This window comes from Lissotriton vulgaris, chromosome 9 (genome assembly GCF_964263255.1).
Source record: "Lissotriton vulgaris chromosome 9, aLisVul1.2, whole genome shotgun sequence".
Taxonomy (NCBI): domain Eukaryota; kingdom Metazoa; phylum Chordata; class Amphibia; order Caudata; family Salamandridae; genus Lissotriton; species Lissotriton vulgaris.
The window spans coordinates 356077462-356097111 of NC_141697.1; the positions used below are offsets into that span (position 1 = coordinate 356077462).

The 19650-nt window shown below is 46.0% G+C and overlaps 1 protein-coding gene across 2 annotated transcripts in view; it reads right to left on the reverse strand.

Moving 5' to 3' along the window:
* SERPINA10 (serpin family A member 10) overlaps nt 1-19650 on the reverse strand; it is a 218944-nt gene that overhangs the window by 65235 nt on the left and 134059 nt on the right. For both annotated transcript variants that reach the window (XM_086937725.1, XM_086937724.1), the window contains exon 5: nt 14108-14255. In XM_086937725.1, coding sequence (XP_086793851.1) covers nt 14108-14255 — 148 coding nt within the window. The remainder of the gene's footprint in view (nt 1-14107; nt 14256-19650) is intronic.

Here is a 19650-nt window from a genome sequence, read left to right on the forward strand (position 1 = left end):
CTGCCTTCGGCCTATTCGCACATCGGTCCGCTACTGACGCCGCCTCACGTGCCAACGGATTTTCTACGCTTTTTGTAGCCCTATGCCGCAGAACAGGTCATGTGACTTGTTTATAAAACTTTTCATTGGTTCATTTTACTTTTGGTTTCCTAAAGATGGAAGGCTTGGTCATATGACCTAAAAATAACACTTTTCATTGGTTTAGAACATTTTTTTTCCCAAACGATGAAAGCCCCACCTTGTTTCTGGATCATTCAGACTGAAGCTGGCGTCAGCATGAGAGCACCACCATCTCGTGGCTCCGTCGTGGTCATTCCGCGAGCAATCATGGCAGCCGCTCCCCACCGGAAGCCTGCGGGAGTCGGGGGCCCCCAAGACTTTTATACAATCTTCACGGCTGAGGGGACGCTTTTCGAGAATGGAGCCCAAGCCCTAGCAGGCAAGCGTCCGACTTCCAAGGTGTCCCAGGGCCATTTCAGTGGACCAGGCCCAAAACCGAAGAGCCGTCCGCCATTTTGACAGCCATGTGGCAGCCGCCTATCGCTGCACTGCAAGAGTGGGAGCAACTCCACAACATGGTGAGCGAGACGCTGTGGCCGCAAGAGCGAGCGCAACTCAGCTAGATGGCCGCCACCTGGGGAGGCCCGTTCACGCCGCCTCCCCCCCCCCCCCCCCCCCCCGGGCCGCCGCACGCCAATTTTCGGAGCAGCATTGTAGGATACCAAAACCAGTGCGGCAGTTTACTGGACATCACCTGGGTGCCTGTCGTACATGTTGTGTCAGCCATGTGACACTGGACACAGACCGCTACTGACGAGGCCTCCCCCCGCACCACCCGGGACGCCCCACGCTGTTTTTCTGTGCTGCATTGTAGGATCCCTAAACCAGTGCGGCACCCAGGCGACATCACCTGGGTGCCGTCCAGAACTCTGCACGTTGTGCTGCCTTGGGACTATTCGCACAACAGACCGCTACTGACGAGGCCTCCCCCCGCCCCACCCGGGACGCCCCACGCCAATTTTCGGAGCAGCATTGTAGGATCCCTAAACCAGTGCGGCACCCAGGCGACATCACCTGGGTGCCGTCCAGAACTCTGCACGTTGTGCTGCCTTGGGACTATTCGCACAAAAGACAGCTTCTAACCATTGTTGCTTTTTGTGTTAATAAATGTTTAAATGTTTTTAGTTTTTGTTCTGTTCATTATCGTTAAAAGTTAATAAAGTTTTATAACCTTACTTTGTTGGAGTGTTATCTATTTTTTGAAAAACGGGTGAATGGGGCCTTGAATCGGGTTATTGTCATGTGTGGGCTTTGGAAGTGTGCTGCTGCAGGATCGGACATTTCAAACTCAAATGCACGTTCTTTTTCTTACCTTTCCGAAGCATGGAGCGCAATAGCAAGCAGAGAAAGGGTGATGCACGTGTTGAACACTACCTGACCTGGCAAGTTGCTGGCAGTGCCCCCCCGCCCGCTCCTGAAAGAGGGCACACACACACCGCCGCCCCGAGTACTTCAGAAATCTTTAAAAGACCATGCGCTTGTTCATGAGGCTTAAATGGTTTATCACCTCTTCTAGAACCCCTACATCGACCCTCTGACGTTTCATGGAAAAATTACCATGTAACACAATACCAAGCCCTATCAGCTGAAACCCCCAAGGAATCGTGGGGCATATTAGCAAGGGGGTTTATCTCCGCTTTTTTGGCTTTAAAAACCATGAAAGCGGAGATAAAATTATTTCCCTATTATCAAGCTGTCGCTAACACCAGTTAGTGACACCTAAAAGGAGATAGCGACCATCTTGGGCCCGGCTTTGCATGTCAGTGATACTTATCACTAATGACATGCAAAGTGGCGTGCCAAGATGTTAGCGACTGGAAACAGTCCCTAACATCGCTACCTTCTATTACCAACTTTTGGAGATATTCGCACTAAGCGCGAATATCTCCAAAAGCTAACACCTGCCCTGAGCAGGTCTTAGCCATGTTATCCAATGGGAGGTGGATAACATGGCTAAGAGCATTAGGTCGATAATACATGAATATCGCTGACTTTTCTGCGATAATAGCAAGGTTTATCTGCGATAAAAATCGCCGATGTGCGGCGATAATTTTTGTCTCTAAACAAGTTATAGACAAAAATTATCGCTAGTTGTTAGTAATATGCCCCCGGGTTTTTGCTTGCAGAAATCGGGAGGCGGGAGACTAGCACTGAAATCAGTACTCACACGCCTGAATCAGGAGAATTGGCATGTCTGAATTCTCTACAGCTGGGGCCATAAACTACATCCGCAGGGGTAGGTGATAGCCTGGGACCAGCCTGGCATCTAAAATGGCTGCCGTGCACGACAAAATTGTGGCATTCGAAAAAAGGCAAGATGGCGCAGCCGCTGGAAGAGATATATCAACATATATCAGCCTCCTCAGCCACCCTCAGGAAACATAGGGGATTAGGATATGTCTCCCGCACCCCCTTATACCTAGTACTTTAATTAACGAAGCACAAAATGGCGAATTCCCGTTTCGCTACCAGTTTGCGGCCCAGTTCGCGGCCCGTGAAGCGCTTCTACCGTGAAAAATCATTTTTTTTTTATTTTCCCCACGGGACCCTTTAATAACCCCAACAACATTCCTAGGGGGTCAAGAGGGGGATACCTTGCCCCCTTTCATTAAATTCCCCCTTAGTTTTTCACCTTTTCTTCTCTCTCGATCCTACCGAGAGACAAGATGGCGGCCGCTCCGGACTGTCACGCAGCAAAAAAAAAAAAAAAGCTCACGCACAGCCGCTGGAAGAGATGTATCAACATATATCAGCCTCCTCACCCACCCTCAGGAAACATAGGGGATTAGGATACGTCTCCCGTACCCACTTATAACTAGTAATTTAATTTACGAAGCACAAAATGGCGAATTCCCGTTTCGCTACCAGTTCGCGGCCGCGCTTCTACCGTGAAAAATCATTTTTTTTTTATTTTCCCCACGGGACCCTTTAATAACCCCAACAACATTCCTAGGAGGTCAAGAGGGGGATACCTTGCCCCCTTTCATTAAATTCCCCCTTCGTTTTCCACCTCTTCTTCTCTCTCGATCCTACCGAGAGACAAGATGGCGTCCGCTCCGGACTGTTTAGAATGTTGACAGACACCGGAGAGCCAATCAGCTTTCTGCGCGCAAAGTTCCGATAAGCGAAAAGTAAGCGGACCGGATCGCTGCCCAGAGCGCTGTACAGATATATATCTTGGTTTGAACGTTAATTTCTCAAAAACTACTGGAGCACATATATTGAGACCTAGCAAAGGCACATCGGGCTAACAGTCCCTACAATTTTGCCAAGTTTCGTGCAAATCCATTCAGCCGTTCGAGCTAAAAGTGAGTCCAACCGCCCTATGGAAAACTCAATGCAAAAAACGCGTTTTGGGACCCCCCTTTTTTCTCAGCCCCCCCTTGACGAAACCCCACCAAATTTTCAGGAGCTGCTCAGAAACAAAATGTGCCATTTTCCTGAAAATTTCAGCCGATTCCATCCACAAACGCCAAAGTTATTAGACATAGAATTTTCAAAAGTCCCATAGGGAAAAAATCCTAACTATATATACCTACTGGCGACCGCCAGTAGGTAATATACATATATATATATATATATATATATATATATATATATATATGTATATATATATATATATATATACATATATATATATATATATATTACCTACTGCCGGTCGCCAGTAGGTAGTTATAGTTAGGATTTTTTTCAATGTTAAATCTCAAAATTCTATTTGGAATAACTTTGGCACCGGTTGACGAATCTGCTTGAAAATTTCTTCAAAATGGCCTCGTCAAGTTCCGGTCTTTCCCTGAAAGTTTGGGGGGGATTCGTCAAGCGGGGGCCGAGATAAAAGGGGGGTCCCAAAACGCGTTTTCCCCATGTTAATTTCCATGGGCGGTCGATTTCACTTTTAGCTCGAACGGTTGAATGGATTTACACCAAACTTGGCAAAATTGTAGGGACTAGTAGCCCGATGTGCCTTTGCTATGTCTCAAGATATGTGCTCCAGTGGATTTTGAGTAATTTAGGTCCCAAAAAATATATATATCTATAGGCGCGCTCCGGTACGCGCACTGGGGAGCGCACCAGGCGCGACACGCAACTTGCGCGCAGAAAGCTGATTGGCTCTCGGGTGTCTGTAAACATTCTAAACAGTCCGGAGTGGCCGCCATCTTGTGTCTCGGTAAAATCGAGACACAAGAGGTGGCAAAAACAAAGGGGGGAATTGACCATAAGGGGGTAGGGTAGACCCCCTCCTGACCCCCTAGGTTTAATGTGGGGGCTAAAATAGGGTCCCGCGGGGCATTTTAAAGAAATATTTTTTTTTGATTTGCGCGGGGGGAGCGCCCGGTACGCGCACCGGGAAGCGCACCGGGGAACGAAGTAAGGGGAAAATCCAGGATCATATTTATGAAGGCCTTGCGCTGCCAGTTTTGCGCCGCCTGTGCGTCACTTTTTGTGACGCACCAGCGGTGTAAAAAAAAAGCGCCTTGTTACGCTATATTTAAAAAGTGACGCATCTAGGTAGATGGGTCACTTTTTAAAACCCTGCGCCACATTATACCTGCGTCCGGTATAATGTATGCAGAGGGGGCGTTCCCCCGCAAAAAGCTTGTTAATAGCGACGCAGTGAAATCTATGAGATTTCACTGCGTCACTTTTAGGATGCTGTTGCGTCAAAATCTTGCGCCTGCCTCACAGCAGGCGTAAGACTGACCCAAGCCCTTTCACATGGTGCTTTCCCCATGTGAAAGGACGCATTACTGGAGTTGCGTGACTTTTGTGACGCACTCCAGCAATGTGTCACTTTTGTGTTTACAGATACGTCAGAAATACTGACGTATCTGTAACTCCTTGCGACATGATTCGTCATACATTAAATATGACACATCTGGAATGCCGTAAGGAGTGCGCACAGAAAAGTGACGCATCGCACCAGCGGTGTAAAAAAAAAGCGCCTTGTTGCGCTATATTTAAAAAGTGACGCATCTAGGTAGATGGGTCACTTTTTAAAACCCTGCGCCACATTATACCTGCGTCCGGTATAATGTATTCAGAGGGGGCGTTCCCCCACAAAAAGCTTGTTAATAGCGACGCAGTGAAATCTATGAGATTTCACTGCGTCACTTTTAGGATGCTGTTGCGTCAAAATCTTGCGCCTGCCTCACAGCAGGTGTAAGACTGACGCAAGACCTTTCACATGGTGCTTTCCCCATGTGAAAGGACGCATTACTGGAGTTGCGTCACTTTTGTGACGCACTCCAGCAATGCGTCACTTTTGTGTTTACAGATATGTCAGAAATACTGACGTATCAGTAACTCCTTGCGACATGATTCGTCATACATTAAATATGACATATCTGGAATGTCGTAAGGAGTGCGCACAGAAAAGTGACGCATCGCACCAGCGGTGCAATAAAATGCGCCTCGTTGCGCTATATTTAAAAAGTGACGCATCTAGGTAGATGGGTCACTTTTTAAAACCCTGCGCCACATTATATCTGTGTCAGGTATAATGTATGCAGAGGGGGCGTTCCCCTGCAAAAAGCTTGGTAATAGCGACGCAGTGAAATCTATGAGATTTAACTGCGTCACTTTTAGGATGCTGTTGCGTCAAAATCTTGCACCTGCCTCACAGCATGCTTAAGACTGACCCAAGCCCTTTCACATGGTGTTTTCCCCATGTGAAAGGACGCATTACTGGAGTTGCGTGACTTTTGTGACGCACTCCAGCAATGCGTCACTTTTGTGTTTACAGATACGTCAGAAATACTGACGTATCTGTAACTCCTTGCGACATGATTCGTCATACATTAAATATGACACATCTGGAATGTCGTAAGGAGTGCGCACAGAAAAGTGACGCATCGCACCAGCGGTGTAAAAAAATGCACCTCGTTGCGCTATATTTAAAAAGTGACGCATCTAGGTAGATGGGTCACTTTTTAAAACCCTGCGCCACATTATACCTGCGTCAGGTATAATGTATGCAGAGGGGGCGTTCTCCCGCAAAAAGCTTGGTAATAGCGACGCAGTGAAATCTATGAGATTTCACTGCGTCACTTTTAGGATGCTGTTGCGTCAAAATCCTGCGCCTGCCTCACAGCAGGTGTAAGACTGACGCAAGACCTTTCACATGGTGCTTTCCCCATGTGAAAGGACGCATTACTGGAGTTGCGTCACTTTTGTGACGCACTCCAGTAATGTGTCAATTTTGTGTTTACAGATACGTCAGAAATACTGACGTATCTGTAACTCCTTGCAAATTGATTAGTCATAAATTAAATATGACATATCTGGAATGTCATATGGAGTGCGCCCAGAAAAGTGACGCATCGCTGTTTTCACGTAGCGATGCGTCACTTTTCAGAAATGAGGCCTCCAGTTTATTCACTGTGTCACCTCTACGACCCTTTCTTGCATCAATATGTCCCTTTTGCATACATCACACCTGACGTAGGAATAATGTGGCACAGGGGTTTACAAAGTGATGTATTTACCTAGAAACGCCACTTTGTAAATATGACTAAATAAGGTGCATTTTTTATTGGACTGTTGTGTCACAAAAAGTGATGCTTTGGTGGCGTTAAAGTGACGCATGGCTTCATAAATGAGGCCTTCTACCTTCAACTCCAGCAATGCATCTTTTCTTAACCTTCAACACTTCTGTTCCTTTTCAACATTTTCATTGAATATCAACATTCCCCATATTCACTCTTCTTCTCATAACTTTCTTTCCTAACACTCACCTTCTTTCAGTCCTCCTACTTCACTTCCTTTTTCCTCTCATACCTTTATGTTTTTTCTTACTCATTCTCCTTTCCATTATCAATGCACTCTATTTCACTTACTCTTTTTCATTTTTTTAAGAATATAGCTCTTTGATGAGAATTGGAGGTAGTTCTGAAAAGAACTTTTGGTTTTCTTCTTTTTTCTAAACAGGAACAAAAACAGGGAATGGAAACTGCTCAACAGGAGCAAAAAAACCCAAAAAAATTTGGTGTGGGAAGGGCAGTGATGGTTCTCCAATGCTCGAACCATGAGCTGGACACTTTGCTCCCCATAGGTGAGGAGTTGATTGCAGTATCTGCATCTGAGGACACCATGGTTAAATGCAGGTTGAATGTTTGGCACCTGCTCCTGTGATTGCCCCCTCCCAGAAGAAGTTGCTCCTCCGGTGGATGTAGAGGCCCCATCACTGGGAACCTCTTGTGCCAGAGCCCTGACACTTTCTCGGGCAAAATTCTCGGGGTGCTTCCTCTGCACATGCTGGATCATTGTGAAGTTCCCAAAAGAGTACTTTTTGAAAGGGTTACCTCTTGACAGCTCTTCTTTGCAGATCCTGCACTGCACTTTTGGAGCATTTACCTTTTTTTGTCCAGGTGGGATTTCAAAAAATTTCCAAATGAAATGTTCCTTTACTTTACGTTGAGGAGGCTCTTCATTGATGAATTCTTGGTCATCCTCACTGCTGGATTGTCTGGCAGCCATTGTAAAAGCAAGAAATATCCTGGAGCAAAAAGGCAGGTCTTTCAGTCACAAAAGTGAAAGAAGAAGTGAAGGAAATGGGTGGGGATTTCATTCTTTGTAAAAAAAACTGTTGGCAACCAATGAAAAGTGTTATTTTAAGGTCACATGACCCGACGCGCTTACGCTGCGCGCTCAGGAGCGCTTCCGGGTGCGTTTACGCGGCGCGAAGGTAGGCGCTTCTGGGGCGCAAACGTGGCGCGAACGTAGGCGCTTCCAGGTGCGTTTACGCGGCGCGAACGTAGGCGCTTCCGAGGGCACTTATGTTGCGCGCCGAAGTGACGTCATCAAACTTTTACAGAAATGCATAATCATTTTCCTTATAAAAAAAACTGATTTTATTTGTATGGTACGAAATGTTTTGCATTATTATTAACTTTTCATTCATATTTTTTTTCACGAACGAAAGTAGCGCTCTGGGTGCGCTTTCAGGTGAGCTCACCGGTTAGCATACCGGAAAGCTTACCGGAGAGCTTACCTGAAAGCTTCCCGGAGCGCGCACCCAGAGCGCAAAAGAAAAAAATATATAAAAAAAAAAGAATACTTACAAAAACCAGCAAATTGTAAAAAAAAAAAAGGTTAGAAACTCGATATAGAAAGGAATTAGCATTTAAAAAACCTATGAAATTCACTGAAAAAACCATAGGTTTCACACCAGTTATAGTTACCTGGAAATTTTACTGACATAAAACCATTGAAATTCCCACGTTATAGTTAGTTGGACTCACTATAACTCACTATAACTTGCGCGTGTAATGCACTGCTGATGACATCACATATTACATCACTCATGACATGGTCAGTGACCGAGTGAGTGGATGTGTATATAAATGGTGGAATTACTGAATTGGTTGTTGTATCTGGTATAGGTATGTCCACTTTTTTTTAATGTTATTTTTTATTTTTCAAAATGTGTTTTAAGGGTTATTTTACAGTGAAAGTAGGTCAGTCTCTCTGTCACAAGGATGGTGTCATCAGTGATGTCATGAGTGATGTCACTGACCATGTCATGAGTGATGTAATATGTGATGTCATCAGCAGTGCATTACACGCGCAAGTTATAGTGAGTCCAACTAACTATAACGTGGGAATTTCAATGGTTTTATGTCAGTAAAATTTCCAGGTAACTATAACTGGTGTGAAACCTATGGTTTTTTCAGTGAATTTGATAGGTTTTTTAAATGCTAATTCCTAACTATAACTGGTGTGAATGTATATATATATATATATATGTATATATATATATATATATATATATTTAATTTTGACGCAGCTAAGAATATTCCATGCCGAAATGTGGACCACAAACAAGGGATTGAGGAGAGACACTGCTCGCCGCGGCCCATCTGCTGGCTTGAAAGGAAGACAGAAATTAGTGCTACCATTGAGGGATGTTAATACCGGGACCACAGTTCCCATAATGCAGCAGTAAATAGACTGGCCAATTGAGGGCGTAATTATAGCATTAAAGGGGCTGTAACCGGACGCACGCATACAATTCTGAAGAGCCTCTGAAGAAGAAAACGAAACACGTCAGGCGGAGGAATTGGAATGTCATATGTGAGCGGGAAACAGAAGTCTTTCCATACCCGGATTAGAGACTTACCACCTCATGTTTGTGGTCGTGTGCAGACTCAACGAGTGGGAGCTGCTAGTTTGGAGCATATATATATATATATATATATATATATATATCACTTGGTGTTTGGTGGGTCCCTGCACTACATGGGTCCCTGCGGCGAACTACAGTATCCAGCATGCAACAGAGGAACAGGCACAGCGCAAGGAGATTCACACACCTGTGAGGCATAGAAGGGGCGTAACCACGTGACTTGGGAGTGGTCACAGCAAGATAAAACTTTACAGCAAAGAGCCCCTCAAAGGAAGACAAACTGAAACAGGCACTGAAGAGTCCATTTTAAGGACGAAACGCGTCTGCCAAGCGTTTCAGCAATTTCCTTTCAATGCTTGCGCAATTTTTAATCAAATAAAGCAGCTTTTCCAGTCCCCCGGAGCATGGTCACACTCTTTTCCAAGGCTTGGGAGAGAGATTGGTGTGGATGTGTAGGCTGGCTAGCAGGAGCTGGCCTTGGTGACCGCCCTCTCGTTCTGGTGCTACGCGACTTTCCTGCAAAAACTTGGTACTTTGTTGCACAACAGCAAATCGCGTCGCCCCCCCAGGTGCTGGTCTCAGTGCATGGGGAGAGAGGAGGCAGAACTATCTGCCTGAGAAGGGGACAGAGGAGTTTCTTTGTTACCTGCCCTTTGACTGCTGCGGGCTGTGGAGCGCTGACCGACGACTCGTTGGAGGCATCACTTGGTGTTTGGTGGGTCCCTGCACTACATGGGTCCCTGCGGCGAACTACAGTATCCAGCATGCAACAGAGGAACAGGCACAGCGCAAGGAGATTCACACACCTGTGAGGCATAGAAGGGGCGTAACCACGTGACTTGGGAGTGGTCACAGCAAGATAAAACTTTACAGCAAAGAGTCCCTCAAAGGAAGACAAACTGAAACAGGCACTGAAGAGTCCATTTTAAGGACGAAACGCGTCTGCCAAGCGTTTCAGCAATTTCCTTTCAATGCTTGCGCAATTTTTAATCAAATAAAGCAGCTTTTCCAGTCCCCCGGAGCATGGTCACACTCTTTTCCAAGGCTTGGGAGAGAGATTGGTGTGGATGTGTAGGCTGGCTAGCAGGAGCTGGCCTTGGTGACCGCCCTCTCGTTCTGGTGCTACGCGACTTTCCTGCAAAAACTTGGTACTTTGTTGCACAACAGCAAATCGCGTCGCCCCCCCAGGTGCTGGTCTCAGTGCATGGGGAGAGAGGAGGCAGAACTATCTGCCTGAGAAGGGGGACAGAGGAGTTTCTTTGTTACCTGCCCTTTGACTGCTGCGGGCTGTGGAGCGCTGACCGACGACTCGTTGGAGGCATCACTTGGTGTTTGGTGGGTCCCTGCACTACATGGGTCCCTGCGGCGAACTACAGTATCCAGCATGCAACAGAGGAACAGGCACAGCGCAAGGAGATTCACACACCTGTGAGGCATAGAAGGGGCGTAACCACGTGACTTGGGAGTGGTCACAGCAAGATAAAACTTTACAGCAAAGAGCCCCTCAAAGGAAGACAAACTGAAACAGGCACTGAAGAGTCCATTTTAAGGACGAAACGCGTCTGCCAAGCGTTTCAGCAATTTCCTTTCAATGCTTGCGCAATTTTTAATCAAATAAAGCAGCTTTTCCAGTCCCCCGGAGCATGGTCACACTCTTTTCCAAGGCTTGGGAGAGAGATTGGTGTGGATATATATATATATATATATATATATATATATATATATATATATATATATATATATATATATATATATATATATATATATATACATACATATATATATATATATATATATATATATATATATATATATATATATATATATATATATACATACATACATATATATATATATATATATATATATATATATATATATATATATATATATATATATATATATATATATATATATATATATATATATTTATATTTAGTTTTGTGTATTCTCCAGATGTGAGGCTTGAGGTTCAAAATTACAACACATATTCTGTCATATTTTTATGTATGATGTTTATCTCTATAGAAGAAACTTTGGAAATAAAGGGGCAGATTTGCAAGCCCCTTTCGCACCGGTGCATCATGCTGCGTGACGCAACGGCGGCGCAACCTGCTGAGTGATATTTACAAGCACACGTAAAGCCACCCTGCATGGCTTTACATGTGCTTGTAAATATCACCCCTTTTCATGCAACACTTTGTGTGCTAGGGGCATAACATGGGTGTTGCTCTGGGTGTTCCCACGCAACAATCATGTACACTGATGCATTTCCAGATTTAAGAGCAATTGTAAATCTGGAAATGCGCCAGAATACTATGCCACCCTAGAGGTCAGCAATTAATCAGGAACTAATGATAGATGGTGAGGCAATAAAACACAGAAAACACACCTACCGCCGTCACCAATGATTACATAATATATCACCAAGCTCTAGAAATAAATATGCAGGTGCATGAGTTTGAGGGTACAGCCACCACAAACCCTCTATCAAAGAAACTTCCAATCATCACCTAAAGTAGGCACCAGGGACTTCCTCTAAGAAGTAAGAAGAGGAGAGGTAAATAAATGAGACCTGAGCATTAATGAAGATTTAATTTATGAAGTTTGAGGTCTGTCAAACAACATAGAAAAACAACTGCATACATTTATGGAGCACAGAAAATTGACCAATGAGCCCTGGAAAAGTTCTTAAAGAGTGAAACACATGGGCTACAATCAAATTGTTTTAAATGAAGGTCTAATAAAGGATTGAAAACATGCCGGCCTAGGGACCATCTTTAATGTATTGAATGTGGAAGAATCACACAATTATGCAATTTAGAACAACTTCACTCTTGAGGAGAATTAATGTAATTAGACATTGTTATTATGAACACATGCAGAGTGATAATTATTGTAATTGACAGCAATTATCCGGTATGTGGTCAATGCTCCATCAAAGAGACACACACACAAAGAAGAAAGTGAAACCAACATGCACTGAATGCTGACAAGCAAGGAAAGGGGAGTGACGGTAAATCCAACCAATGGTAAGTATTGGGTGGGCTCTAAACCATTTAAAAGTTTTTTTAAAGTAACAACAGACTTGCAAGTGACAGGACATGCAAGACCTAAAAATTATGATTACAGGCTCTATAATGGCAAAGGAAATTGACAATTTGGTGATCTATGAATGTTAAAGTTTTTAATCTCATCAAGTAATTAAGTATGTGTGCCACGCTAAAACTAATTTATTACACCATTAACTTTCTGTCACTTCCAAACATCATTCCTAGTAGACAGAAGTGTTTTAGTGGGCCTCAGCTATATCATACAAAATATTTAATAGTTCTTGTCACCAAAATAGCTCTATCTGTTGTTCAGAAGGCGAAGAGAGCAGCTAAATCTGGAAAGATTGCAAATACATTTTTCCTCACGGAAAAAGAAAGCTTTGTTAACCCACTTTCAATATTCACATGTATCCCTTAGGATAAATAAAAAAAGATTGCTAGAAATATTCCATAAATGATTGGAAAACGTAAAACAAACAGCAAGGCAAATGTAGCCTTGGAGCACAAGGTCACAATGTTGTCTTTCTTTGAAAGAAATGAAGCTGATTCTGAGTTGCTAACTCTTGCACCCTGCCGATTATTTCTTCACACAAAATATACGGTCAGTTTCTAAAATGAAGTAACCCTCAATAAACAACATAATCATTGAAGATAAATTCATTCATAAAACCAATGCAAGTATTCCATCCGTCACTCGTCTGTAATGCTCAATGTGGCACCCTAAGTGCAACGGGTATGTCCAGACTTGGACTACGCTGCACCTGACTGATGAGGCCCAGTTAGCAGGAACCCGATTTTGGGTTGTTTGTATTCCTGTAGAGAGAGGACCTGCTTTGACAGTTTGGGCTGCACTGTTCCTATTATAGCAGAACCATGGCTAATTCATATATCGTTTGGTCCAATCGGAGATGTAAGGTAGGCAAAGAAACAATAGACTGAAATGAAGCCCAAGTAATTAGTTGTTGCTGAGATTATTTCAAGCATTGCATCTATCAATTTTTTGTATTCCTCATTTTCTAAGATGAAGCAACACAACACAACACAATGCAAAACATAATTCTTGAAAAGAAACAGACATATTTAAACACAAAAAGGGTTGAATAGCAAGCAAATTAATTACTTTTAGTTTTTTTTAAAAAACAATAAAAAAGGATGAGGAGATTAATCAAGGTTTACAGGGTATATGTCAGTCTGATAAGGCTTTCAATGGGAAATAGGTGGCACCACATCTACCTGGCATCTATTCTACCTGTCAGTCCATTAGATAAAATCCCTCTACTAGTCAGGTACCTCCCTGTTCACACTCTGCTTTTGAATGGGCAGTCAAGTCAGAACTATTGGAAACTAGTTTCTTGTGAATAAAAGAAAGTGAGAATAAAAAGAATAAAGCATGTGGTCCAGTTACATTATCTCACTTTCCAGCCAGCTTTAACAAGTATTTCAGAGCCTATGGTAGTGAGAAATTTAAATCGGAGTGGTAGACAGTTAACAAAATCATAAAAAAGAAAGCTTGAAAATATTCTGCACGAACTGAATGAGATACACCCATCAAGTAGACCTACGTTACCCCTGTCCCCGCACCATTTAACCTATTGCTGTGATGTGTCTTAATGGGGTGAAGTATAAGCAAATACATACTGCCTGTAAATTATCTTTTTTTTACCGGAGATAAATCATCATCATTGGTACAATATTTCTCTGCTCAGATTGGTCCATTTTCTTAGTTAATGCTGTCTTGCTTTGTTGGTTTACATTAAAACATGATGCAACAAATCATTTTCCATTCAATGACTATGTGAAACTTAACCTCTGGGTACTTTTGTATTTGTCTATTTTTGAGGACTCATGCTGATCAATAACAACATACCTCAGAAAGCCTCATATTCCTCTGGTCTGTTAACCCTGTGAGGTTCGCACTGCCAGAAAACAGATCCTGTATCCCCAACTCTTGAAGTAATTTGCCCATTTCATATCTATGGTCAAGTGTGAACTTGGGGAAAAAGAGATTTGTTTTTCTGTGAAAGAAAAGAAATATATCACAAGGTATCTGGATTTGACCTTCCAGCAGTTCAACGTGTAACACTTTGTAATTTTGATCACATTTACAAAACATTTCCCTGTTTTTAAAGGAATAGTATAATTTAATATCTTTTACCATCAAGCAAAAAGTGACAGTTATCCTACCTCAGAAGTGATGTCACTTCTGTTACTCTGACGTCAGGGGTCCTGGTGGCCCTCCTCGGTATTGCCGCCACTTCAAAGGGGGTCACATGACCATGTTGGGCCATGTGTGTTGTGACATTACCCTGGTCACGCGCAAGTCACATGCCCATGGTTCTACCACGTTGTTAGGGTGCTGTCACAATAGGCACGGGGCCCCTGCTCTGTGTCTAGGGCATTGTTACAGGCAAAATTGCAGCACTCTTGGGGAGCACAATCTGGGAGTCTCTAGCAACACAAGCCCGGGCATGTTCTGGCAGCTGCAGGCATGAGTCAGCTTGAGTCTCAACATGCTTTGTGCATGTTTTGGTAGATACACCCCGTTTATTATACATCTTTTAGAGGGGGCGTTGTCAAATAGGGATAAAGTGATGCATTTGTATTATGTGGCATTGCTGCCACCCGAGGTGGGGGATCGATCTGTATAGATGGCCTTAAAAAGAGTGGTATTAGGAGATGAGGGGGTGAGAACTGAGCGGTTGAGAGAGAGATAAATAAATAGAAAATGAATAGCAAAAAATAAATAGGCCTGTCTGTCGAATAGCCAGGGCTTGAATAGAATGCCACTGCAGCGACAGCTTTTATAACTCCCAGAGGCAGGGCACTTCTCCGGCTCATACGCTACATGCCAGAATCCTTGATGAGACAGATGGGGGCTCCTCAACGAGATGCGTGGGAAATACTCACAGTTAAACCCCTTAGCTCTGCTGTCTCCCAAAGCCATCTGTCTTTTCTTAGGTGGTACATAGTTGACTTAAACAGGTCTTTTGTTAGAAACGTCTAGACAAATACATAAAAGAATCAAGACTGATATGAAATGGAACCAAAACGCAGATGGGCCCCACTTTGAGGAGGGGTGACTAAGACCCATCTTGTCAACAAAACACAAGCATTTTCACTTAACTTGTTCTTTTGTTTAAAAGGTCTAGACAAAATTCATAGAGCTGGAGTGGCTTTGGAGGTGTGGAAAACTGCGCATATTTAGCAATCTCTACTAAGTATAAAATGCTGCCCCACTGCCAGACCTACCCTAAATCAGCCACAAAATGCATATTTTAAGTCTGTGGACAGAGAGATTCTTAATGAACATGGAGAAAAGCTTCGAGCTATATTGCTGTGAGCACTCAAGCAACACCGGACCAGTTCTTCTACAGGCAAAAAAATTATAGCTTTTACCTTTTAACAAGGTTTTTACCCTTCAGTGTAGTGCACCGCACAATGTCTGCTTTTTTTACAGTTTAAAAAAACATGTGCTTTTAAAAAAAAGTAAAAGTTACTATAATTTTGTGTTGGCTTAAAACTCATAGTTGTGAAAATATGAAAGTGTACAGGACACAATGTGAGTGTGTGTATGTGTGTTTGAACAGATTCATTTTAGTTGTCAACTCTTTTTTATTGGCATTTTTAATAATCATTTTCAACAACTTAGTGGACGCACCTTATACAGCAAATACAATTACAATTACAATTACCCCAGTGCTCCATTATCGGCACACTGACGACATGAGTCGCTACTAAGACGCTAGCATAATATGACATATACATGAGGCGACTGAGTTCCGGGCCTTCGTGTATGGCCGTAGCTCGTGTGAGTCTTTGTGTCTCCTCTCCATCTGGAGTGCCAGTTCGTATAAACATTATTCAGTTGCAACCACAACATTTATAGAAAAGAAACAGTGGTAACAAGATGCAGCTGGATCACCTGTGTACAATACATATCAGTCCCCCATTCTCCTTCCCAAAGCCCCCTTCCCCCTCCTTCAGCTAGTGGATGTGTGTTACACCTCTCGTCGTGTCTGACTGGCCACCCACGTCCCCCACTCCTCTGCCCTCCGCTTCTGGCGCTTGTGAGTTCTCCCCGTCCACTACACCCTCTCATCGTTTCGACTATGGGCTCCCGCCTGCGTGTTGGTGTCAGCGCCGCTACTGCCGCTGTTGCTGTCGTTGGTAGTCACTGTGCGCCCCTCTCCACAACGGTCTACTCCGCCCTCGATGCCCTCAGCTCCTTCCGCAGCCACATCAATTCCCTATACCTGGAGTGCGTTGAGCATACCCTCCCAACGGTCCACCATGGGCTCCTTGCGTAATCCCATCGTTGCCTCCCTCCTGATGGCAGTCCATTCTGCTCGGTCCCATGAAAGGAGAGACAAGGTCCACGCCCGCACACTGGGTGGTTCCCTCGCTTTCCATCTCTTTGTCAGAAGTCGCACCGCCGTAATCATTCCCAGGTGCAGGAATCTAGACGACGCTTTGGTAACAGGGGACCGTTTGAAATGGTGTAAGAGGAATTCCGGCCAGTCACAGGGGATTTCTCAGCCAGTGCATTGCACGAGCCGGGTATGTATCTCCCTCCAGTAATCGCAAAGCCCTGGACAGCGCCACAAGAGGTGGAGGAGGTCCGCAGCAAGCTCGCCGCATCTGGGGCAAGCTGTGTTCGCCCCGTGGAAATATTTATTGATTAAATCCGCCGTGAGGTAGGCCCTGTGGACTATATACACTTGGATCTGGCGAAAGTGCATGTTTCTGGGTATGCGCACAGGGCTTTTGAGTACCCGTTCCCATTCTTTGTCCGCCAGCGGTCTACCCATGTCTCGCTTCCACTTCCCACAAAGGGGGGGCCAGGTCTAGTTCTGTGTGCAGACGTAGGGACGCGGCAAACCATTTAATGAGATGCTTGCCCCTGCCCATGACGTGGAGATACTGGATCACCAGATGCTGCGTCGGCTCCTCCGCCATGTCACCCCACCCCAACGCCATCCGAGCTATGAGCGATCTGTGCATTAGGAATCCCCCGGGGGGGAGCCCAGCCTCTGCGACCAGCGACTCAAAGGGGATCAGGACTTCATCTTAGTAAAGGTTGCCCAGCGTCTGCACCGCCGCCTCCTGCCATTGCTCGAGCATGCGGCGTGTGAGGACTCCCTCGCCTCCCAGAGAGCCCTCCAGCGGCACCGCGGGCGCGTACGGAAGCACTTTCCTCGTGAGGTATAGTGCCCTACGGAAGCACCTGTATGCCACCCCTAGTAGGAGCGGGGCAGGTTTAGCCCTGTCCGCCAGCGGGTGAAACAGCGCGGTGATCCGCTCCAAGTGTAAGGCGGCTGACCTGTAGCGGTGTCCTCTCTCCCCCTGTCCGCCAGCCAGCGTGCAATACACTGGAGCTGCGCTGCCAGGTAGTAGTGCTCAAAGCACGGGGCAGCCAGGCCGCTCTTGTCCGTGGGGAGAAATAGCTTCCCCAGGGCCAGCTGGTGTCGGGACGTGCCCCACACAAAATCATGCAGGATCCCATTGAGCCTGGAGAAGAAAGCCGCAGGCACGAATACCGGGAGGTTCGTGCAATAGTATAGAAGGCGAGGGAGCATCACCATCTTGGCCAAGGCGACCCTGCCCGTGGTCGTCAGAGGAAGCGTGGACCAAAAGCCTATCTGCGCCTTGAGCGCAGTGACTGCTCTGCCTAGGTTCCCGTCCATCAGGTCCGCCGGCCGCCGATATATCTGGATCCCCAAGTATTTGAACGTATCCGCGCACCACCGCACTCTCGTACCATGGAGACTATACTCCGGATCTTGCGCATCGCTATTGAAGGCATAGAGGCAGGACTTACCCACGTTAACTCAGAGCCCCGAGAGGCCGGAAAATTGGCTTAGCAGTGGGGCAAGCTGTTCCGGCATATTGTTCACGTCCCTGACAAAGACCAGCAAGTCATCTGCATACAGGGACACCTGATGCATACCATCTTCTAGCGGGATCCCATCGACTAGCAGTTGCCTCATGGCTGCCGCCAGAGGTTCAATAGCCAGCGCAAAGAGTAGCGGCGACAGGGGGCATCCCTGTTGGGTGCCTCTGCCTACCGCCACCTCCTCCGAGACATAGGGCTCCAGGCGGACGCGGACCACTGGGTTCCTGTACAGGAGCCCCACCATTTCCAGGAATTCCCTGTCCAGCTCAAACGCCTCCAGCACCGCCCGGAGATATCCCCACTCGAGGCTATCAAAGGCCTTTTACAGGTCCAATATCAGGCATCCCGCTCTAGGCCAAGCTGTCATCGCCTCCGCCGCCACTCGAAGGTATCTCCTAAGGTTCAGGGATGTTGACCGTGCCGGTACAAAGCCATTTTGGTCCGGGTGGACCAGGTGGGAGACTAATGGCGCCAGGCGCTCGGCGAGCATCTTGGCTAATATTTTATAGTCCGTATTGAGCATCGCCAGTGGGCGATATGAGCCAAGGGACAATGGATCCCTGTCAGGCTTGGGCAGAGACACCAAAAACGCTTCCCTCAGCGAGGTCGGTAGTCGGCCCTCAGCCATCGACTCCCGGTACATCTGGAGCAGCCTAGGCGACAGGATGTCTCTATTCGCTTTAGAGTATTCAGCCATCAGGCCGTCGGGCCCCCGGCGTTTTCCCAGTCGCCAATGCCTGGATCGCGTCACCCACCTCCTCCAGCGTGAGCGGGACACCTAGCTCCTCTCTCTGAGCATCAGTGACTGTGGGCAATGTGACCAGCCCCAAGAAGGCGGCAACCGCGGTTTCTCGGCCAATGCTCCGGGATTTAAAAAGATCTCGGTAGTGCTCGGTGAACGCCTTGTGTATTTCGCGCTGTGTATATATCACAGTGCCTTTATTCAAGTGGATGGCGCCTATCGGCGCCTTGCGCTCCGTGGCCTGTATCAGCCAGGCTAGCAAACGACCTGCTCTGTCTGCTTTCTCATGTGTCCGGGCCGTGTGCGCTGCATAATTATGGCACCGTAGTCGTTCAATGAGGACCGCATGCTCACCTCGTAATCCCTCCAGTTTAAGAGCGTGCCTACCCGCACCCTCCCCCTCCCGTTCATACTGCTGCAGTTCTGATTTTATGCGGGTCAGGGACGCTGATACCTGCGCACGGATGTTCCACATGGTCCCTATGCAGTGCCCCCGTATAGTTGCCTTATGGGTATCCCACTCCACCAGAGGGTCACTCGCCGTGCCCTCATTTTCCTCAAAGTAGGAGAGAATGGCGCCACCTAGGGATGATCTGAGCTCCGCATCCTCTAGCGCAGCCGCCTGCTGCCGCCATGTGGGCACCGGAGATCTATCAGCCGCCCAGCTAATTTGGAACAACAGGGGGTTATGGTCGGAGTGCGTCCTGCCTAAGTATTCCGACTTGGTTATGAGCGGGCGCAGAGACTGAGAGCCCACTATCCTGTCTAGTCTAAC